This window comes from Rhinopithecus roxellana, chromosome 16 (genome assembly GCF_007565055.1).
Source record: "Rhinopithecus roxellana isolate Shanxi Qingling chromosome 16, ASM756505v1, whole genome shotgun sequence".
NCBI classification, from domain to species: Eukaryota; Metazoa; Chordata; class Mammalia; order Primates; family Cercopithecidae; genus Rhinopithecus; species Rhinopithecus roxellana.
Genome location: NC_044564.1, coordinates 14,506,466 through 14,530,438, shown reverse-complemented (window position 1 = coordinate 14,530,438; position 23,973 = coordinate 14,506,466). Strand labels below are relative to the sequence as shown.

The following is a 23,973-nucleotide window of genomic DNA, read 5'->3' as shown; positions in this document are numbered from 1 at the left end:
CACTATCCATTCAACAAAAATTAGTGAGCGTCAGTTATGTGCCAGGCACCATTCTGGGCTTCGGTGAAACAGTACCTGACAGGGAGCTTACCTCCCAAATAGGGAAAAAAATCATAAAAAAGCAGCAAATAGGCCAGGTGCGGTGGCTCACGCCTGTAATCCTAGCACTCTGGGAAGCCAAAGCCAGCAGATTGCCTGAGCTCAGGAGTTCAAGACCAGTCTTGGCAACATAGTCCCTGTCTCTATTAAAAACACAAGATGTTAGCCGGGCATGCTGGTGCATGCTTATAATCCCAGCTACTGGGGAGGCTGAGGCAGGAGAATCGCTTGAACCCAGGAGGTTGCAGTGAGCCAAGACTGCACCACTATACTCCAGCCTGGGCAACAGAGTGAGACTGTCAAAAAAAAAAAAAAAAAAAAAAAAGCTACATTTAAAGGGGGGAAAAAGAGCAGGGGTAAGGGAGGGACAGAAAGTGATGGGCACCCTGTCTGCTATTGTGGGCCCAGTGGTTAGGGCTGTCCTCTCTGGGTGGCATCTGAACAAAGATACGAGGGAGCTAGGGAGCAAAGGACGCAGGAAGAGGAACTCATATCTCCCCAGCACTTCCGATCCAGTACTCCCAAGCAGGAACTCACCACAACCCTACTGCAGGATCCATCCTATCAATGAGAAATTGATTTTTAAAAGGAGGTGGGTAAGCAAATTTTCCCAAGGTCACGTGATCGGAAAATGGTGGCGCCAGCAGCCTTTAAATTGCGGCTCTTGTCCGTGCCTTCTCAGCAGGTGCCCTGCAATATTTGGGGAATGAACATTCCAGTAAGAGAACAGCAAGTGCCAAGGCTCTAAGAGAAAGAACACCTGGAAGAAGAGCACAAAAGCCAGTGTGGCTGGGACACAGCGACGGGGAGAGGGGTGTCGGGGAGTGAGTCAAGGGCCAGAGTCCACGGCGTGCACAGGCCATGTCGAGGACCTCAGATTTCTTCACATGTGTGGGGAAGCCCCGGGCAATCATAAACAGGATCCATGTGATCCAGTTCACACTCTGGCTGTGGAATGCAGAATGAATGGCTCTGAGTCGGGAGTAGAAACCAAGAAGCCGGTTAGGAAGGCATGGAGCAGTCCAAGGAGAAGGGCAGTGGCCTGGAGTAAGGGGTCAGCAGAGGAGGTGCTAAGAGGGACCAGTCAGGATTTACCGGAGTAAATCGCGGGGGCTTACTGAGGGACTGGATTTGCACCGGGAAAGAGGAGGCAAGGACACTCTCATTGTTTTCTCATCTAAACCAAGATTTGAGCCTGAACAACTGGGTCAAAAATGGCATTATTTACGGTGATGGGGGAACCCGAGAGCAGTTACCAGGCAGAGAGTGAAGGGAAGAACCAGAGCTCTGGTTCAGGCGCATAATGTCCTAAAGAGGGGCTGGAAACATGCGTTTGAGAAGGACCACTGTTGAGCTAACTGGCTTAGTGTCACGGGACTAGACTGCCAGTTCCCAAATGGAGAATTCAGGAGACAGAAGAGCCCAAAAAAGAGGGCTGAGATGAAACCCTTTATAGAGCACATACACCTGATGCTGTAAAATTACTCATGTGAGTACTGCGTGACTTCAGATATAATTTAAATTTTAAAGAGGTTGTAGGCCGGGCGCGGTGGCTCAAGCCTGTAATCCCAGCACTTTGGGAGGCCGAGACAGGTGGATCATGAGGTCAGGAGATCGAGACCATCCTGGCTAACACGGTGAAACCCCGTCTCTACTAAAAAATGCAAAAAAAGCTAGCCGGGCGAGGTGGAGGCGCCTGTAGTCTCAGCTACTCGGGAGGCTGAGGCAGGAGAATGGCGTAAACCCGGGAAGCGGAGCTTGCAGTGAGCCAAGATAGCGCCACTGCACTCCAGCCTGGACAGCACAGCAAGACTCCGTCTCAACAAAAAAAAAAACAAAACAAAAAAAAGAGGTTGTGGGTTTCTTTTTTTTTTTTTTTTGAGACAGGGTCTCACCATGTTGCCTAGGCTGGACTTGAACTCCTGGGTTCAAGTGATCCTCCCACCTCAGCCACCAGAGTAGCTGGAACTACAGGCACATGCCACAGTGCCTGGCAAAATTTTAGTTTTGTCTTCACATTCTGGATGCTTAGTTTGTAAATGTCTTGCTTATTGTGACTAATACGTCATCCAAATTAACCAGCTAATATCCCAAGGCACAATATACATTCAGAGTGAGACTCACCAAAGAGTTTTTTCCCAACTGCTCAGCTTCTGGCCATCTCCTGTCAGGGCCCATTTGATCACTGTTGTTTTTCCCTCGCAATACTGCCGACAAGAAGCATGAACTGGAAGCGGAAGGGTCACCATTTTCTTGTTCACGCGTACTTATACTACTAGAAAAGTCTTCAGTTTGTGATGTCTTTCTGGGGCTATGAATAAACTACTTCTCCATTTTATAAGGGTTTGTTTCAATACTAGGCAGCGGCTTCAACCCAGCTCTCCCAACCTAGCTCTTCAACCCAGCTGGACAAGTCACAGAAACCCTTCAGGGCCTTTTTTGTTGTTTTTTGTTTGTTTGTTTGTTTTGTTTTATGTTGAGACGGAGTCTTGCTCTGTCGCCCAGAGAGATAGTAGTAGCTGATGCTCATTAGGCACTTAGCCCGTGCAGTACCAGGCTCCTTTCTGTGTATTTTACACTCGTGGTTGCATTAAATCTTCACAATAAGAGAAAGATACCGTTACTGTTCTTATTCTACAGAGGAGGAAACTAAGACACAGAGCGCTTCTCTGAGACCTGAAAGAGTTAGGATTTGTACTTAGTCATATACTGAGTTGGGGCAAAGTTAGGGGAATAGCCCATCTGACTACTGCCCATGTAGCTATGTTTTCTTCTTTTCTTTTCTTCTTTTTTTTTGAGACAAGAATCTCACTCTGTCACCCAGGCTGAAGCACAGTGGCATGATCTCAGCTCACTGCAACCTCCCCCTTCCGGGTTCAAGCAATTCTCCTGCCTCAGCCTCCCAATTAGCTGGGACTACAGGCATGGGCCACCATACCCAGCTAATTTTTGTACTTTTAGTAGAGACAGGGTTTCACCATGTTGGCCAGGCTGGTCTCAAACTCCTGACCTCAGGCGATCTGCCTGCCTTGGCCTCCCAAAGTGCTGCGATTACAGGCGTGAGCCACCGCGCCCAGCCTTGGGCCTCAGTTTTCTCATCTGTAAAATGAGGCCACTGTGACCTCCTTCCAGTCCTTCTGGGAGGATTAAATACATGTAGCACAGCTCCTGGCATTAATGCACAGAAATTCTTTGTTATGCCATCATCATCATTATTATTATTATAAGGGCAACCTTTTATCTTATAGGTAAGTCCCCATGACCCTTCCAATTCCTCTCCAGACTTTGAGCGGTGGTTCCAAAGATACCCCCCCACCTCCACCAGCAGTGTCACCAGGGAACTTGCTAGAGATGCCCATTCTCAGCCTAACCACAGACCTACTGAATCAGAAATGAGGCGCCAGAGCCCAGAAACCTCCAGGTGCTAATGTTTGAGAGCCACCGAACAGGCAGGCAGCATTCTGGGTACCCAGCAGGTCCTCAGGACAGCGACCACCTGGCCCCAGATGACCCTGTCAGCAACACCTGCCAACATCACAGGCTGCAAGTTATCAATTTGTCACAAACATCAAGCTTCCTACCTGCTTTCTGGCTGTTTCCTTTAACCTCCTCCCACCAAATATGCAGTATATCACTTGCATAAAAAACGAAACTTCTTAGAAAAATCCTATGCCTGTACCCTTTCCATAGCAACAGAAAAAAAAAAAAACTCTGTCCAAGTTAACCAAGACTAGTGTCCCTATATAATTATTTTTCCAACTTTCTCTATGAAACTTAAATTGACAAAAACACTAATATCCTTTTCACCCATTCCAAAGAATAACAATTTGAGATTTGGTTGATCTGATTTTTACCTCGAGATAACGTGCACTGGTTGTTGTATGTACATGTTTATGTTTCTTGAACCAAACCATCCCAGATTTTGATGCTTCTGGGAGTGACTGGGACATGCCAAGTAGCAGATGCCCATGGGAGAATGGAGCCCCAGCCAATCCCACCGACCCTCCTGCAGACTCCATGGGTTTGACCTGTGTTAGAACAGGCTGTGGACCTGAAGCAGTTCTCTCACTTCAAACCCAGACCCTCTCCAACGCGAATTTGTGGAATGCGACAGATGTCAATGATTACTCCCTCAGTGTTTTCTCATCCAAACCAGGACACTTCGAAGGGGGTAGGGAGGGCTCCGTTAATAACGATGCCAGGACAGCAGGCGGAAGCCGGGAAGTGTGATCATCACGCCATCTGTCACGCGCTCTGTCAGCACGGTGATCCTCAGAGCAATTTTCCTTTGGTGTCCAGATATCTAACTGAGAGGCTAGAATAGAGGTGCATTGACAAGCAAAAATCCAGAGTCCAACCCTTCAGTCAAAGGCGAAGTCTTATTTGGAGGGGTGAACTTGGACCCAGTCACAGCAAGCTCATGAGGGCAGGAGACCTGACTTCTTCTTTATCAGCGTTCCAGGCATCTATTGCCACCGACTGTACAGAACAGGTGTCAAAGAAATCAGCTTGAAGTTGGGTCAGTGGCTTATACTGTATCTCCCTGATTCTAAGTCATATACAGTTGGCCCTCTGCAGCCATGGGTTCTGCATCTGTGGATTCAACCAACCGAGGATTGAAAATACTCAGGAAAAAAAAAAATGGATGGCTGTGTCTGTAACTGAAACACATACAGACTTTTTTCTTGTCAATATTCCCTAAGTAAGATGGTATAGCATCTATTTATATAGCATTTCCACTGTATTAGGTATTGTAAGTAATCTAGAAATAATTTTAAGTATACGGGAGGATGTGCATAGGTTATCTGCAAGTACTATGCCATTTTGTATCAGGGATTTGAGCATCTGTGGATTTTGGTATCCACCCGAGGTCCCAAAATCAATCTCCCTTGGATACTGTAGTTTTTCACAGCTTCACTTTTGAAATCAAGGTGCGTTTTATAATCCACCTGCTAATGTATTTTCTCCTTTGTTTCCTGAGAAACACTAAATCGATAACGCCTTACATCTCTTACATGTGTTGGTGTCTTAGTACCAGAAAAACCCAAAGGTAATTGGTTATCACCCAGATTCGTAGAGATACACGTTAATGATACTTGTAGGAACAGAGACCCTATTGTGGCCAACGCCAGGTGGTGCTCCCACTCACACAGCGGCACCATGCCACCTAACAGGGCCTGCCAGGCTGGAAAATTCTCGGAGAGGGCCTTGATCTTGCTTTTGCCTACATCGTTCTCTCTTTTCCCCTCCCCCAAGCCAGTGATACCTTCTCAAGAATGTGGCGATAGCCTGGAATCCTGCCAAACAGCTCTGGAGTAAGTGCCATCTGTGTTGTCAACTCAGAGAGAGTAAGTGCCGCTGATGGATCCAGGCAGAGCCCTCGGAGGGAAGCCACTGCAGAGCCTGAGAGTCTTTATTGACAGCTGACATGAGCCAAGCACTAACTACGCGCCAAGCTGCATCACCACCAGAGGCTAGAGCTCAACTAGACATTTAGGCTCCCAGGGACTTCCATCGGCCCCTGATGGGAATGGGAGCTTGCCAGGGGACAGCAGGGGCCCAACACCACTGAAAGGCCCAGGTACAAGATGACCAGGTCCCCATCCAGAGGTGCAGGATTTGCCCTGGAATAAAAGCTTCACGGGCTGGGCAAGGTGGCTCCCAGCTGTAATCCTAATACTTTGGGAGGCTGAGGCGGGAGGATTCCTTGAGCCCAGGAGTTTGAGGCTGCAGTGAGCCATGATCACACCACTGCACTCTAGCCTGGATAACAGAGCAAAACTGTCTCTCCATTAAAAAAAAAAAAAAAAAAAAAAAAAAAACAGGGTGGGGGGCAGGCATGGTGGCTCACACCTGTAATCCCAGCACTTTGGGAGGTTAAGGCTGGCAGATCACTTGATGTCAGGAGTTTGATACCAGCCTGGCTAACATAGTGAAACCCCGTCTCTACTAAAAAAACAAAAATTAGCCAGGTGTGGTAGTACACGCCTATAGCCCCAGCTACTCAGGAGGCTGAGGCAGGATAATCACTTGAATCCGGGAGACAGAGGCTGCAGTGAGCTGAAATCACACCATTGCACTCCAGCCTGGGTGACAGAGCGAGACGCCGTCTCAAATAAATAAATAAATAAATAAATAATTTAAAAAGATACTTAAAATTATGTAATTATATAAACATTGAAAAAACTGTGGTAAAGTACATATAACATTTGCCATCTTAATCATTTTAAAGTGTACACTTCAGTGGTAATAAGTAATATTCATTAACGTGCCACCACCACCAGCAGCCATCTCCAGAACTTTTCTACCTTACGAAACTGAAATAGTCTCCATTCCTCCCTCCATCCAGCCCCTGGCAGCCACCTCAGCATCCTACAGTTGCTATAATTTTGTCTAGTGTAGGCACCTCACGGTCTAGTGGAATCATGTGGTATTTGTCTTTTTGTGACTAGCTTATTTTACTTAGCATAATGTCCTCAAGGTTCATCCACATTGGAACATACGTCAGAAAGTCCTTCCTTTTTAAGGCTGAATAATATTCCACGTATGAACATCCCACGTTTCTTTTTTTTAGAGACGAAGTCTCGCTCTGTTGCCCAGGCTTGAGTGCAGTGGTGCGATCTCAGCTCACCGCAAGCTCCACTTCCCAGGTTCACACCATTCTTCTGCCTCAGCCTCCCGAGTAGCTGGGACTACAGGCACCCGCCACCACGCCCGGCTAATTTTTTTGTATTTTTAGTGGAGACAGGGTTTCATCGTGTTAGCCAGGATGGTCTTGACCTCCTGACCTTGTGATTCGCCTGCCTCGGCCTCCCAAAGTGCTGGGATTACAGGCGTGAGCCACTGCGCCTGCCGAACAGCCCATTTCTTTATCCATTCACTCGTCACTGGACGGACACCTGGGTCGCTTCCATCTTTTGGCTGTTGTGAACGATGCTGCTACAGAGACGGTGCACAAATGTCTCCTCAAGTTCCTGCTTTCCCTTCTTTTGCGTACACACCCATAAGTATGTATATACTTTGCTGGATCACGTGGTAATTCTATTTTTAGTTTTTTGGCGAGCTGCCATACTGTTTTCCACAGTGGCTGCACCATTTTACAGTCCTGCCAACAGCACACAAGTGTTCAGATTTCCCCACATCTTCCACAACACTTATTTTCTGCGGGGTGTTTTTGTTGTGGTGGCAGTGATTGTTGCTGTGGAAAGAGTTTGACTGCTTTATTACATTTTGCCATTAATATTTTATAAAAAGTAGTGAAAATGAGAAAATGGAATAGTTGATACGAGTGAAAAACACAGGTTTCATAAACTACTACTGCTGAGAGAAGGCAGAGGTGAGTGGCCATGCCAAAGCTGTAGATCCTCGTCCTGACTCAGGTAACTCATCGGACTGTGTGCGTGTCCGGCTGACAGTGTATTGTTAAGATACAGGTTTGATATTCAATTTTCAGACATGCTTTCAGGAAGGCCGTATACACATATGAAGCAGCAGACTTCCCATAGGGTTCATGGGAAAAAAAAGTCCACTCCTCTCCTAAAACACCAGGATTGTTACTTTCAGCATCCATGGCCTGGTAAATCCAAGGAAGGCAAAAGATGATTAAGGCACTTCGAAAGAAAGCCTATAGCAACCCTGATGGATGAAATGAGTTCTGACCAGCAATACTGAAATCTGCCACAGGAAATGTCAAGGTCCCTCCTAAAGATCTTGCGATTCTGCTCTCCCTTGTTGCAGAAAGTCGGCCCATCCTCCGAAAAGACACCAAGATACTGGCAAACCCCGTTTAAAAACAGCAGCCACAGTCTGTTAATTCCATCTGCCTTGTGCTTACCCGTTTATCAAAAAGGATATTACAAAGGACACAGATGAAGAGTTGCACTGGGCAGGGCCTGCGAGAAGGGGCACGGAGCTTCCACGCCCTCCCCAGGTGTGCCACCTGTTCAGCTATCTGCAAGCTCTATTTTCTGTGTTTTTGAAAACAGTCATCCTCATGGGTGTGAGGTGGTATCTCCCTGCGGTAGGTAGGGATGTACTTAAGTATGTATGTATGTATGTATATACGCATGTATGAATGAATGAGACGGGGGTCTCACTATTCTGTCCAGGCTGTAGTGCAGTGGCTGTTCACAGGTGAGATCCCACTGCTGATCTGCACAGGAGTTTTGACCTGCTCCACTTCTACCCTGTGCCAGTTCACCCCTCGTTAAGCAACATGATAGTCCCAGAGGTCACCATATTGATGCTGAACTTAGTACAGACACCCGGTAGGCACGGTGCACTACAGCCCAGAACTCCTGGGCTCAAGCAATCCTCCTGCTTCAGCCTCCCAAGTGGCCGGGACTACAGGCTTACACCACCGTGCCTGGCTAATTTTCTTTTTCGGGGTTTCACTCTATCACTCAGGCCAGAGTGCAGCAGTGCGATCAGAGCTCACTGCAGTCTTGACCTTGTGGTCTAAAGCAATCCTCCTACCTCAGCCTTCCGAGTAGCTGGGACTACAGGCATGCACCACTGCACCCAGCTCTGTCTGTAGTTTTGATTTGCACTTCCCTAATGATCAGTGGTGTTGAGCACATTTTGACATGTTTATTAGCCATCTGTATATCTCCTTTGGAGAAATGCCTATTCAAGTCCTTTGCCCATTTAAAAATTGGGTTGTTTTTTGTTGGTCCTGTGCCATCTTTGTCTATTTCTAGCAAATGGACAGATAGTTAGCCAAGGTCAAATTCTCATGCAGATAAGCAGTTATTATGTCAATGCAACAGAATACTATTCAGCAATAAACAGGAATGAACCAGTGATAAAAAGGACAATTTGATGAGTCTCAAAGTCAGTACAGAGTAAAAGGCCAATCACACACTCTATGGTTATATTTACATGGTATCCTGGAAAATGCAAATCTATAGGTATAGATAAAAAACAGATTAATGCTGGCTGGGCATGGTGGCTCATGTCTGTAATCCCAGCACTTTGGGAGGCTAAGGCGGGCAGATCACTTGAGGCCATGCATTAGAGACCAGCCTGGCCAACATGGTGAAACCCGTCTCTACTAAAAATACAAAAATCAGCAGGACGTGGTGGTGGATGCCTATAATTCCAGCTCCTCGGGAGGCTGAAGCAGGAGAATCGCTTGAGCCCAGGAGGCAGAGGTTGCAGTGAGCCGAGGTGGCGCCACTGCACTCCAGTCTGGGGGACAGAGCGAGACTGTGTCTCAAGAAAAAAAGAAAGAAAGAAGGCAGATCCATGCTGCCAGGGTGGGAGAAGTGTATGACTGCAAAGGGGCGGCAAGAAGGCTTTTCTCCCCAGGGCGATGGAATTGGCCTGTATTCTGAATGTGGTAGTGGTTACGCAAATCTACACGCGTTAAAGTGCACAAAACTTTATACCCCACTAGTCTGGCAAACATAGGGAGACCCTGTCTCTACAAAAACAGATTTTTAAAATGAAAAGGGTGTGGTGGTACACACCTGTAGTCCCAGCTACTCAAAAGGCTGAAGTGGAAGACTCCTTGAGCTCAGGAGGTCAAGGCTTCAGTGAGCCATGATTGCACCACCGCACTCCAGCCTGGGTGACACTGTGACCCCATCACAAATGAAAAACAACAAATGCAACTGTATATCCCCACAACATCAATTTTACTCTACATAAATTTTTTTAAAACCTCACCTATAAGGGAGAGGTTCCCCCTTTTATCCCTGCAGGATATCCCCAAAACATCAATTTTACTATACATAAATTTTTTTAAAACCTCACCCATAAGGGAGAGGTTCCCTCTTTTATCCATGCAGGCTTTACACCCAGCAGCTTACAAGCCCCATTTCACAGAATCCTTACCAAATTCCGGGAAGGCATAATTACTGTCACTCAGACTCAGATCTGACTGAACTAAGTCCTGATTGTTTCAGACAACAAAAATTCTATTTGATCTTTCCAAGACCCTGGGTATTTGCAAATCCTCATTTGTCATATAGTAGTGGGAATTTACAGCTTGGCAGAAACATGTCCACACATAATGAATCTTTCTCCCTGGGGACAAGGTCCACAGAGCTTCCATCAGACTCTTGGGAGACCTATGATCTTAAAAAGCTCAGGAACCTCTGTTCCAGTTCAAGGCCCTCAAATTATACAGTGGGGTTCAGAGGCCCAGGAGGGAATCCTGGCTTGCCCCAGAGGACACGGTGTGTCTGTGGCAGTGCCAAGCTGGTTCCCTCTTCATCGCCCAAAGATGTCACAGGTCCAAGCATTTCTGACGATGGTGACTCACCTGCTCCCCATGACTTTAGCCTACAGAATTTCCTCAGCAGTACGTGCATTTCTCCCGCCAAGCTGAGGCCAGGGAACTCGGCACCCCTGTAGCAAGGGCAGTCCCTAGCCCGAGTCTCGGTAATCCAGGTCCCTAGTCCAATTCTTACTTGTCAAATATAAAAGCTTCATTCTATAACCTTGCATATTTAGGGTAATTAATAGAGAAAGCTCCTCATGAACAGAAGAAAACAAGGACAGATCATGCAGAAAAGCATGCTTTTGATCTGTGCCTTTGGTTTTCTGATGAGCTCAGAGAATTAATATTTGGAAGGCACTCTTGACAAGCTGAGGCAGAAGCACAAATTAGTGTGGTTATGCTAATTGAGAGGTTCTGTAGCTCCAGGACCAAATGATTACAGAAAGTGAAAAGGGTTGACTGGGCTTTGGTCTCTCTGCAAATAGCACTGTGCTTCATGCTAGCTGCATGGACAAATTTGCAAGGAGACGACACACATTTACTTTCACGTTTCCGAAATTCCCAGTGGAGCAGGGGTTAAGGAAGACTCAGAACACAGCAACAGCATTTCTGAATTTATCTTTACTGTGAAAATTAATCAAGAAAGAAAAACAAAGGGTATGAAATCCCCCTTCTTGCAGTGCTCAATGCAATTTGTACGTTACTTTGTACACGAGGATTTTGAACGTCTTGTGGTTTTTAACTGTCACAAACGCAACACTCTGTGATCATTTCACCTCCAGAGCTGAACGAAGACGATTTAATTAATCCCCGAGAGTCACTCCGCAAGGAGAAACTGGGGAGGTGTCTCTTGAGACAGGGCAAAAAATATACCTGTTGGTGTATCAGCCCTGCTGTGGCTCTGACATATACCACAGCCTGCAAGCACAGGCCCATTCCTTCCAGAGAGACTCAAATTAAAATCAGGGCCTCATGGTCTGCCTGCATGCACTGGGACACGTGTAGCTGAAATGAATTGCCCTCTACTCATCCTATGAGTGATCATTTCAAGTGATCACTTCAAAAGTTTATTACTTAATTGTAAAAACCTCCTCCCTGGACTTTAGCTTTCTTAGAGAGAGAAAGAGAAAGAACAAACCAGCCTAAAAGGAAATACCTCAACAGCCAGGGACCTCCCCTTCTCTGTGAGTACTGAGGTTTGAATTTTAGTTACCAGATTACCATTGTTAAAGAAACGCTCACTTTAGAGTAGAAGGCCACCTGAGGTAAGAACAAAAGCTAAGGTTTATCGAGCACTTCTCATGTGTCCAGACTCTGATTAAATGCTTTATGCACATCATCTCATTTCATTCTCCCTCCATACCATAAGGCAGGTACTGTTAGGATTTTCTCCATTTTACAGATAAGTAACTGAGGCTTAGACAAGACAGAGTGACATGCCCAAGATCCCACAACAATGACACAGGAGGGCTGGTATCTAAAGCCATAGCTGGAGGACCTGAAGCACATGCTCTCAAGTCACTGCTCTGCACCAGCTCACCGCACAGATGGAGAGACAGGGTTGGGGAAGGGCACTGAGCCAGTGCCTTGGTGCAGACCTAGGGGCCATAAGGCAGGTCTCCCAACTCTCAGCTCAGGCTCATGCTGCCTGTAACATGGTTGAGGGTGTGAGAGTCAACATCAAAAGTCTCCTGTGCACAACACAGGTGGTGGCTGATTGTCAGTTCCCCAAGGGCACTGATCCCTCAGCCTTCTCAGTACCCTATCCTCCCCTGGCAGGCTGCTCGACACTCAGTGTTGGGTGGGTGGATGGACGGAACTACTTTAACTCATAAGAGCCACTTCCCACTGTTGTGCCATCTGTGAGAGGTTTCTCCAAAGCAGATTTTCATGCAATATTTTCAGCAAATGTACTTTTTAAGCCACTTCAATAATGGAGAAACCAGGGGCTTCTTCATAAATCTGTAGGCAGATGTGGTGCCACCTTAACAGTCCTACAGAGGGCTGGAAAGCCCCAGGGGGAACCCCAGAGTACATTCCAACCCAAGGCAGTGGTGGTGCCCTCAAGTCAGTCCTAGACCCCAGGAAGGGAAGAGAACTGAAACTCCAGTTCTCAGCAATACACAACCCACCTCTGGCAAGTCACTTCCCTCTTGCTGCCTCCCTTTCCTCAACTGTCAAATTGGCACAATACCTGCCATTGCTGACTCTTTATAAGGACAGAATTAATTAAATCACACACATATCTGAAGGTAAAGCTCCTAAGATCATTCCTGGCACACAGGAAATAATAAATGTGAGCTGTCATCATCCTCATCCGGGAAAAATCTTGTGCAACTCCAATACCTTATGATAAGAAACAAATTGGCCGGGTGCGGTGGCTCACACTTGTAATCCCAGCACTTTGGGCGGCCGAGGCGGGCGGATCATGAGGTCAGGAGATCGAGACCACCCTGGCTAACATGGTGAAACCCAGTCTCTACTAAAAACACACAAAAAATTAGCCAGGCATGGTGACGGGTGCCTGTAGTCCCAGCTACTCAGGAGGCTGAGGCAGAAGAATGGCATGAACCTGGGAGGCGGAGCTTGCAGTGAGCCAAGATCATGCCACTGCACTCCAGCCTGGGCGACAGAGCAAGATTCCGTTTCAAAAAAGAAAGAAAGAAACAAATTAACAAAGCCCAAAACAACAAAGAAACTAATCTGTACAAAATGTTTCAAAACCTACTTTGATAATTAGTTAAGTGCTGTCCAACATTTACTACCATTAAAAACCATCAACAAAACAACCCTCAATAAGTCCACCCCACATACTGCAGTGGAGACTCACAAAGAACCAGCCTTAGGGCCGGGCGCGGTGGCTCATGCCTGTAATCCCAGCACTTTGGGAGGCCGAGGTAGGCGAATCATGAGGTCAGGAGTTCGAGACCAGCCTGGCCAGAGAGACCAGCCTGACCAACATGGTGAAACCTTATCTCTATTAAAAATACAAAAATTAGCCGGGCATGGTGGTGGGTGCCTCACATCCCAGCTACGTGGGAGGCTGAGGCAGGAGAATTGCTTGAACCTGGGAGGGGGAGGTTGCAGTGAGCCGAGATCACCCCATTGCACTCCAGCCTGGGTGACAGCAGAGTGAGACTCCATCTCAAAAAAAAAAAAAAAAAAAGAGAAGGAGAAGGAGAAGGAGAAGGAGAAGGAGAAGGAGACGGAGACGGAGACGGAGACGGAGACGGAGACGGAGACGGAGACGGAGACGGAGACGAAGACGAAGACGAAGAAGAAGAAGAAGAAGAAGAAGAAGAAGAACCAGCATTAGACAGGGCTCTGGGGTGAGGCCGGGCGCGGTGGCTCAAGCCTGTAATCCCAGCACTTTGGGAGGCTGAGACGGGCGGATCACGAGGTTAGGAGATCGACACCATCCTGGCTAACACGGTGAAACCCCGTCTCTACTAAAAAATACAAAAAACTAGCCAGGTGAGGTGGCAGGCTCCTGCAGTCTCAGCTACTCGGGAGGCTGAGGCAGGAGAATGGCGTGAACCTGGGAGGCGGAGCTTGCAGTGAGCTGAGATCCGGCCACTACATTCCAGCCCGGGCGACAGAGCAAGACTCCATCTCAAAAAAAAAAAAAAAGAAAGAAAGAAAGGGCTCTGGGGTGGGTTTATCCATCCTACCAAATTACCACAAAGGCAGCTGAGGCTCAGAGAGATTAAGCAATTTGCCCACTGTCACCCAGCCAGAAGCAAGGCTTCCGCAGTCCCGTGAGCTCCAGCAGGACAGCCAGGAGGAGAGCTGTCTTCCGAACCTCAGGATGATGGGGTATCCTGTCAGTGCAGCAGCTGCCTCTGTGGCAGAGGGGTCCCTGGAAACGCGAAGGCTCATTTTCACCCAAGTCACAAAGCCAAGAGAATAATATCAGAATCAATGGAAATACAGATGCATGGGGAATAGTCTGATGGGCTTTAGTCCTAACTTTGCCCCAACTCAGTATATGACTATGTGTAAATTTTAACTCTTTCAGATCTCAAAGACTAAGCTCTGTGTCTTAGGTTCCTCCTCTGCAGAATGAGAACAGTTAACAGTACCTTTCTCCTATTGTAAGGATTAAATGCAACCATAAGTGTAAAACACACAGAAGCGAGCCTGGTACAGCACGTGGTAAGTGCCTAATGAACATCAGCTACTACTATTATTTGTATTTATTATTGAAAGGAGGGGTTGAGAGTAGCCCAATTCCATGACTCATGAACAATCATCCATCTATTTATTCAGAACCATCACTTGAAGGAGGATGGGAGCATGTGATAACCAGCAAATAAACACAACCACTGTTTCCAACCAGGGGTTTTGTTTGTTTGCTCATTTGGGGTCAGCTAAGTGGCTATTTAACACGGTCACATTCCACTGGCTGTCAGCTGTCCTCTCTTCTCATTCCATGTCCTTCCTTCTCTCAATTACTGCCAGCGTCACACTCCTGCTCTGTTTTTAACAACACAGTGTGCGGCTGGGAATCTCATCTGCCAGGTCCACACCAATGGCACAAATTTTAAAAAACTATAGAGCAAATGCCTGAAATCCGGCCCTCTGAACCCAGCCCTGGGCAAACCCACACAGCATCCTGTGCTCAGTGCTCCATTTCTATGCTTTAAAAGCACTGCAGAATTGCCTGATCACAAAACTTAATATGCGGTCAAGTCACTATGTGGTTCCGGCAAGCCAGTGAAAAGCAAAGAGAAAGCCTGCTGCTAAGGGACTGATGGGGACAGAGGTCTAAGCTGTTACAGGAGTCATGGTGTTCCAGGAAGCAGCAGTCCAGACTGCAGGGTGGGACGTGGGTTCAGAGAAGTGCCATCTGTCTTTCAAACTACGCATGGAAGAAGAAAGTGGGAGAAAGAGGAATTGTGACCAGCAGACAGCAGAGCTCTAATACACTCAGGTGAGCCTCTCCCCTGTACCTCACGGAAGAAGGGGAAGTAGCAAGAAAGACTGCCCATGCCGCTTGACAAAGAAGGAAGGCGGAGCCAGAGGCACACCAACAGCCTGCACCCCAGCCCTAGACAGCACACACCGCACAGTCATCCCGGGAAAAGACAGTAATGCTGCAGAAAGCTAGTCCTAAATCACGTTCAAAGGCCAACTGAAAAAAAAAATAACAAGTAGGGACAGGGATTTCTGGGACGGTGATCACTATGGGTGTCAGGCTGAGCAGAGCTGGTACAGGCCTTGGTTTGTCAATACAGGGCAGAATGAGCATTGCCTACGAGTGCTTTGCTCCTGCGTATCCCAAAGAACCAGGCAGTCACTACAAGTGGAAGCTCAAAGAACGGGCACTGACTGACAGATGCGGCGTCAGAGCCGGCTCAGCCTTCACGGTGTCCTGGCGTTCTCCCAACAGTGTTCTGGGAATTTGATCCTAACTTCATCATTAATGTTCAGAGGGCTACAGGAAAACACTGACCAAGGTGTATGGTTAACACAGAACCCCCAACTAACTGCACACCACTCATCAGATATTGGTCCTATTAATGTACCAAGAAACATCCTAATTGGCTATTTAAAACCAGAATACGCTACATCTAAAGATAATATGAGACTTGGAACCAGAAACTGAAATTCATTCTATGATAATATTAACTAAATCCACTCATTCTTTTAGTAACTATTTATTGAGCACCCATTGTGTTCCAGGCCCCGTAATGGCACCGCAGCGGTAGACAGGCACACTCCCTCACGCAGCTAATGATCTCTTTAACATTTCACTTGTTGATTTTTAACTTGCAGAAAGGAAACTGGGGCTTTGATTTTGAATGAGTTAAACATCATTCTACTCAAGCATTGATCTGGGGCATTTCCATGGAATTTAGTACCTGCTAGAGGAAGAGAAGACACAAAGAGCCCAGAGGAAGTTGATTTTGGAGGAGGAGGCTGTGAGAGCATGCAGGAAGTGGGTTTTCACATTGTGTTTAGGGCGGAGGGTCCAAGGAGGAGCCTTGGCCACGGCTAAGCAGGAAGGACGGCATTCAAAGAGGCTTCCCCATTAGTGGTTACCTAATGGTCTTCTTATGTATAAAGAAGGGCCTGCAGTCATGCATGCGGGGCTTAAAACCTAGATGATGGGTTGATAGGTGCAGCAAACCACCATGGCACATGTATACCTATGTAACAAACCTGCACGTTCAGCACATGTATTCTAGAACTCAAAATTAAAAAAAAAAAAAAAATGTCGGGGGGGGCGGGCTGCAGCTTAAAAACACAAACAGAGGAGCACTCCTTTTGAGTCCCACTTCTTCCTGGCACTAATGGGGAAAATAAGCCCCAGGAAAACGTACGAATCACGCAAGGACACAACTCAGACGTTCTCAAACAGATGACCAGAAACTAAGATGACTGGCCTGCTGGATGACAGATCCCTTAATAATTCACAAACGGTGGGTTTTATTTATTTACTCATAAAACACCTTTGGGGCAAGACGGGTGACGAGTCAGAGGAACACCTGTCCCGGCGGCGAGGCGGCCGCGGGGTGGGGCAGGCGGCAGGTTGTCAGGCCTCTCCTCTTTCCAGAGCGTGATCTTATCCTGGCCACAGGGAACACGCTCAGCTGGCCTGAGGTAAGACCCAGCCTGGCACTCAAGGCAATCTCCGATCCGGGCTACTTTGGGAGATATTTTTCTGCAAGCTCACACATGACTCATCTCTACAGACCTCCTACAAGGTCTCTTGGCTACAAGGAACCCCATTCAAACCGCCTCTGCCAACAGCTGCTCTGGAGACCAGGAAACACTTGGGGTTGCTGTGGCTGATTTTTTCTAAAAACACATTTAGCTGGTGTTAGTGTTATTTCTTATCTCTCTACAGCATTGTTAATGTGATTAGTATTATGAGTATCAGACGCAGCCTAAAGACTGTAGTGGCCCTCCCTTAATTTCACCGGTAGATCTTTTTTTCAAACATCAGAAAAGAGATTGAGAAGCCTGAAGAAGAATTAAGACAGAAAGCTACTGTGTCCCCAGCAACGAGGGAGGCTCTAACAAGTGCTCTGTAAAGGCAAGAAAGGGGGCCCATTCCCTCTTCCACTTCTCTAGGGCATGACCTTGGGCAAGCAACCAAACTTCCCTGGGCCTTAGCTGCCCTCAGGGGCAAAAGAGGGGTACTCAGCCCTGCCCTCACCCCCTGGGCTGTTGTGAGGATGAAATGAAATGAGGTAGTCTATAAGTGCATTCTGAAAACCATAGAAAATTACAGAAATGTTCAAGATCGTTCTGATTCTACCCCTGGACTGTGGTCTCCAGGGACAGGTTCCTGCTGGCTCCCTGCCACGAGGCATCACTTGGTGTCTGCCAACGAGGAGGCACTCCATAAGTGTTAAAAAGGTGAGCGAAAGAAAGTGGAGTAGGTGCCATCAAAATGTCGCACTGCTTGACTGAGTATACTTTGACCACAAAAATTCCTAACTATGGGGAAAAAGGAAGTACAACTTTGAGGAGTTTAAAATTGATCGAAATACAGTGACTGCCAATCTAAGAGGACCTCTTTCTCAGGCCACAAAAATGTGCAGCCCCACATGATAGGACTTGTCTTCTTAGTATCTGCTCTGAGAAAATACATCAAGACAAAAATGTGACCACGAATGCAGTCACTGTAAATTTCTTTTTGATTTACAGTAAAAGCATCTTCACACATTTGAAACCATAGCACATTGAGCACGAGACACGGTATTTATTCTGTCTTCAGGCAGCATGCTGGGCAAGCCTGCGGCCACTTTACCAGGCCCAGTGAACTGCTCCAAGGTGATGGGAGCTACAGCGCTGGCAGAAGGGTCCAGTAAATGATGAAACTCCCAGCCAGCCTGTGGTTCACTGGGAGCACAGAGAGGAAGGAAAGGGACTATAAAAATATATATACCAAACTGCTTAACTTATGGCCGGCTCAGTTAGAAGGCATGGCCCAGGAGGCCGAGATCTTTTCTGTGTTCCAAGAACTAGAACAACTCCAGGCCCTTAGGAGTTTGCTCTGTGAGGTAGGCGACAAGTGAAGCTACTGAAAGAAGGAAGAAAGGAATGAGTGACTGAAACTGACGCATGCAGTCCAAGGACCTTCTTCCCTCCAGGTAAGGAGGCCTCGGTCTGCTCCCACCCCAGGGGACTGGTCCTCTACTCCACAGCCTGTGCCCAGCTAACTGGACCCATCCTCTGCTTCTCACCTTAAGTCCCATTTTGTCACAGGAGCACAGGAGTTCCCTGACTATCCCTCCCCACTACAAGTCTGATCCCTTGCCACCTTCCTGCCCACCCTGTGACACACAGAGGATGCCTGTATTCAGGGCAGGCAGTGCAACATCTGCTGAGTTCACCACTGAGTCCCCAGAGCCTTGTATGGAGCCTGATGGAGCCGGTGCTCAATCCCTGATGAATGAAGGATGGAGTAATGAGTCAATGAAGGGATGGGGCAAAGGTTTCAAAGTCCAGATAAAAACAAACAAACGAGAATCATTTCTCCGGGGAGGGGATGCAAACGCAAATGTCAAAAGTCGAAGTGGGCTGTCGGAGGTGTGGCTGGCTGTGGGAGTGGTGAGGGGCTCCGTGGGAGTGGCCGCCACCTGACGCCCGCCCACAGCTGCCTTGTAGTCAGGAACAAGGTCTCAGGGTCACCTGAGATTCTCATTTTTCAAGGGAATCGGGAACCTGGCTTTTGAGATTGTTGAGTGACTTTCTGATTTTTCTTTTTTTTTTTTTTTTTGAGACAGAGTCTTGCTCTGTCGCCCAGGCTGGGGTGCAGTGGCCGGATCTCAGCTCACTGCAAGCTCCGCCTCCCAGGTTTACGCCATTCTCCTGCCTCAGCCTCCCGAGTAGCTGGGACTACAGGCGCCCCCGACCTTGCCCAGCTCGTTTTTTGTATTTTTTAGTAGAGACGGGGTTTCACCGTGCTAGCCAGGATGGTCTCGATCTCCTGACCTCATGATCCGCCCGTCTCGGCCTCCCAAAGTGTTGGGATTACAGGCAACTTCCTGAGTTTTCAATACTGACCATCGATTCTTCTGTTTTTTCCTCAAGAACACACACCGATCCAACCCAGCATACCTGTGGACTGAATCCAGCCCGCGGCTGCCAGTCTGTGCTCAAGCTCCAGAAACATGAGGGTATCAACTCTCCTCGCTCAGTGTCTCTATTGGAAGACACATGAGCAAAGAGAACCACAGTAACTGCTTGCACAACCAGAACCATGCTCATTTGTTCTCGGAAGCAGCCTCTACACAGTTGCATACATCTCCCATCAGTCTTCCAGAGCAAGTCCCTCTGAGCTCCTAGGGAAGAGCCTCTTCTCCACTGCAGACCTACCCACAAGCTCACCCTGGGAGCTCCCTAATCTGTCCATCTCTCTTCTACTCCCCACCTTCTCGTCATCTCTGGAAGCACTGTGGAGTTTAGAAAAGCCTCCCCTGCTGGCCGGGCGCGGTGGCTCAAGCCTGTAATCCCAGCACTTTGGGAGGCCGAGACGGGCGGATCACGAGGTCAGGAGATCAAGACCATCCTGGCTAACACGGTGAAACCCCGTCTCTACTAAAAATACAAAAACTAGCCGGGCGAAGTGGCGGGCGCCTGTAGTCCCAGCTACTCGGGAGGCTGAGGCAGGAGAATGGCGTAAACTCGGGAGGCGGAGCTTGCAGTGAGCTGAGATCTGGCCACTGCACTCCAGTCCGGGCGACAAAGCGAGACTCTGCCTCAAAAAAAAAAAAAAAAAAAAAAAAAAAAAAAAAAAAAAAAAAAAAGAAAAGCCTCCCCTGCACCCTAGCTTCTTCCTGGCCCTCCAAATTCAACCCTTCTCCACTAGGCCTCACTTGACAGGCTCCCACCAGCTCAGCAAGTTGTCCCTGTGCCACCCTCTGGCCCAGACTGTCTTGATTCTCCATGGCACTTGGGACCCCCAGACATGAGGCCTATGACCTGGTGTGTCTTCTGAGACTATACATAGGTATGGATGAACCCCTCAAGGCCCTGCCCCAGCCAGGAACTGCTGCATGAGGAAGAAAATGTCCCAAAGAGGCCGGACGCGGTGGCTCAAGCCTGTAATCCCAGCACTTTGGGAGGCCGAGACGGGCGGATCACGAGGTCAGGAGATCGAGACCATCCTGGCTAACACAGTGAAACCCCGTCTCTACTAAAAAATGCAAAAAACTAGCTGGGCGAGATGGCGGGCGCCTGTAGTCCCAGCTACTGGGGAGACTGAGGCAGGAGAATGGCGTGAACCCGGGAGGTGGAGCTTGCAGTGAGCTGAGATCCGGCCACTGCACTCCAGCCTGGGTGACACAGCGAGACTCCGTCTCAAAAAAAAAAAAAAAAAAAAAAGAAAATGTCCCAAAGAGCATCAATGACTCAAAAGATCTCCCCCAGGGGTTAAGAAGAGTCCTGCACAGCACCGAGTATCAGGCAAGGCAAGGGGGCGGGATGAGGAACAGGCTAGAGCTGCACACTATACGGGATGTGAAGGAGTTTCCTGTTCAGCCAAAAAACCTTGGATGCTTTAAGCACTGAGAACTGAAAACACTGGTCCTTCTACTTTCAGGGAGAAGAGATTATGAACATATTTAAGCAGCATTTCTGTTGCTTTGAGATAACAGAAAACAGCAAAACTCCAGTCACAATTGTTTGCCAGGTGTCAGGCTCTGTCGCCACTTCACCTAAGGGCCTCCCCTCTGAATCAGATACTCCTCTGGAGATTGAATAGTGGGAAGTCCATTAAAAAAACTCCAACAGAAACCTAACAAAATCTCATTGAAATGCAAAGGGAAGTTCACTAAGAATGACCAGCAGAGACCACCAGGAAAGGTCTTCCTCACTCCAGGAGCGCCCCAGTCTTCCTTGGCAGTTGTTGTAATCTTTTGCTACGACTCCTATGAACCACAGCAAACGACCTTCTGCAAGGAGGCTGGACCTCCAGCCAGCTCCACGTCTGTGATCCCCAATCTGTAGGCGAGGTCCTGACCCTGGTCTTGCCAATCTCAGAACTGTCTTACTTTTTCTGCTTCTCACAAAATGCATCTTCCTCCCGCACCTTCTGCAGATCCTGGTCACCCCTTCCCCTCTCTCCTCTTTCTCCCTGTCTCCACCAGGTATATCTCAGCCCTCTCTTCAGAGTCTAGTACAAACACTGTCCCCTCCAAAGTCGTCTTCATTCCCACACTGATGAAGGCCCTCTCTCACCGTGCCCACAGCAGCACGGTCACTCGGTCTGGCAGCCTGGGTAGCTTAGGAACTGTGCTAGGTCAGACAAGCTTCTGTGGGAGCAGGCAATTGCATCTACAACCCCCTAGCAGAAGGCGGTGCCCAGAAAAGGCCCAAGGACAACCTATGCTGAAATGAACTGGCCTCACGTCTTTCTCCCAATAGCAGAGAACTCGAAGAGTCATTACATTCCCAGTGGTTTGGGCTGTGGAAAGCATCTCATGGGATGACAGGTAATTTTTTTCCTTTAAAAAAAAAAAAAATATATATATATATATATATAATTTTAAATTAGCGATTTTGCCCAGGCTTGTTTCAAACTCCTGGACTCAAGCGATCCTCCTGCCTTGGCCTCCCAAAATGCAGGGACTACAGGCTTGAGCCACTGTACCTGGGTGACAGATGATTTTCAATGTGGTTCATTTTACTTTTCTGTGATTTCCAAGTTTTGACAATGAACACGGAATATTCTTATAATCAAAGAACCCAGTGAATGTTCTTTCTAAAATAAACTATCCACGTTTCCCAACAGTACCATTCTGACAGACACTATACAAGAAGTTCCTGAGAAATGCTGCACAGATGAACCCAAGTTATTTCTGGAGCAGCAGGTGTACAGGATGGCGACTCATGGTCACTGGGCAAGGCTGTGGGGCCTCAAATTCAGTGAGAAAAATACTCAAGAAATGGCACCTGAACCCAAGCGCCCTGTCCGTCATAAAAGCACCCCAGCTTCTGGTCGGAGGGCCGGGAATTGAATACCCTAGGGGCCTGCCGCCCTCTTGCTGGCTGGACAGCCGGAACTCACTGAACCTCTCTGAGCCTTTAAAACTGGGACCATATTCTTTCTCACAGACTAGCTTCAAAAATTAAAGAAGCAATGCCTTTTAGGTGCTAAGAGTTAGATATATAGCAAACCCTCAATAAAGCCTACAAAAATGTCCTTCTGTGCTTCAACCACAGCCTGCAAAAGTCATATTGCCTTGTGGGTCCGCTGCAGGGGTGCACCCCACAGAAGTATCCCAGATTCAAACCAGGAAACATAAGCAACTTCCAAAATCAAAGCCACAGACCTCCTTTGCAGCTCCCCAAAAATCTGCTTTCCCTAATTCAGACGCCAACCTAACCTGGTACCTGGCTTATGACCACAGGGCATGCTCCCAGTACAGGAGCCCAGGAACACCCGCCCACCTCACCTTAGACCCAAGCATTCGCATTTGCCCTGCAAGGTGCCGCCGGCTAATGAAGCCAGGGGCCCCATATGCTGGACAGTCATTGAATCTTTGGAGACTCTATTTCCACGACAGGCAAACCCAGGGTCTGGGAAGGTAACTCCCCTAGATTTCTAGGAACACACAAAGAGACGAGGTCTGCATCAGGATTTATCATCTACAACAAACCACCGGGCCCCCACCTGCCCTCCTTGCAGGGCTGAGCTTGATCGGGGTGGGGAGGGGAAACTTGACTGTGTCCTCAAAACGCCTCCACTCATCCAGCCTGCTTCCTTTGAAGCCACCGAAGTGGACGCGTCTGGTTAAATTTAAACTCGAGGCTCGTTAGAAATGACACATTTTACAGCTCAGCTCGTTCACCTTCCGAGCGCCGAGCCCAGGCCGGGCACGGAGGGCTGCAGCCGCAGCAGCACGCGGCCCGGGCTGTTCTTCCCCTGCCTGGGGCTTAAGCCATTTTCGGAAGTTCCCGGGGACCGCGGAGCGGCTCGCGCGCCCGGCCCCGGGTTGCAGGGGCCACGCCCGGCCAGGCCCCCAGCGTCCCCGCAGCGGCCGCTTCCCCCCGCGCCCGGCAGGGAATGGGCCTGGAGGAGAGTCTGCCAGGCGTCCCGACGAGGCCTCGGAGGCTTCACCCCGCCCCGGCGCACGCAGGGCCGCGCATCCCGGGGGACCTGCGCTCGGCCCGGAGAGCGACGGAGCCCCCGGGCCGGGCCCGGCCGGAGGGAGCCGCCCCGCGCCCGCGCCTCACCTGCTTTCTCGATCTTGCCGGACATTTCCGGGCTGCGCCGGAGGCCGAGGCCGCCGCTCATCGGGCCCGGGCCGGGCTGCCGCGGGGCGACAGGGGCGGCGCGCCCGCCGCTTGCCTCGGCCCTGGCTCGCCACGCCTCAGACCCGCGCCGGCATGGCGGGCTCCGCGCGGCCGCGGCCCTCCGCTCGGCGACCGCGCTCCAGCCCGCCCGGGCCCAGCCGCTCCCGCCGCGCCCGCCGCCGCTGCCGCTCCGCCTCCCGCGCGCCCGCCGCCGCTCCCCCGGCCCGCGAGCCGGCCGCAGCGCAGCGCCGCCGCCCGCCCGCCTGCCGGGCCTCGGCCGCGGCCACGGCCACAGCGCCACCTGCCGGGCGCCCGCCGCACCGCCACAGCGCCCCCTGTGGGCCCGGAGCCGCCCGAGCCTCCTGCGCGACCCGCGAGACGCAGCGCCCCCTGCC

The 23,973-nt window shown here is 49.1% G+C and overlaps 1 protein-coding gene across 2 annotated transcripts in view; it reads right to left on the bottom strand.

Moving 5' to 3' along the window:
- The window catches only part of RAPGEF1 (Rap guanine nucleotide exchange factor 1), a 162,968-nt gene extending 139,221 nt beyond the window's left edge, over positions 1-23,747 (bottom strand). The window contains exon 1 of one of the 2 annotated variants that reach the window (XM_030919859.1): positions 23,519-23,747. In XM_030919859.1, the coding sequence (XP_030775719.1) occupies positions 23,519-23,579 (61 nt within the window). In that variant the 5' untranslated portion in view covers positions 23,580-23,747. The remainder of the gene's footprint in view (positions 1-23,518) is intronic. The other variant, XM_030919855.1, reaches the window with a different exon arrangement.
- Between the last annotated feature and the right edge of the window lie 226 nt (positions 23,748-23,973).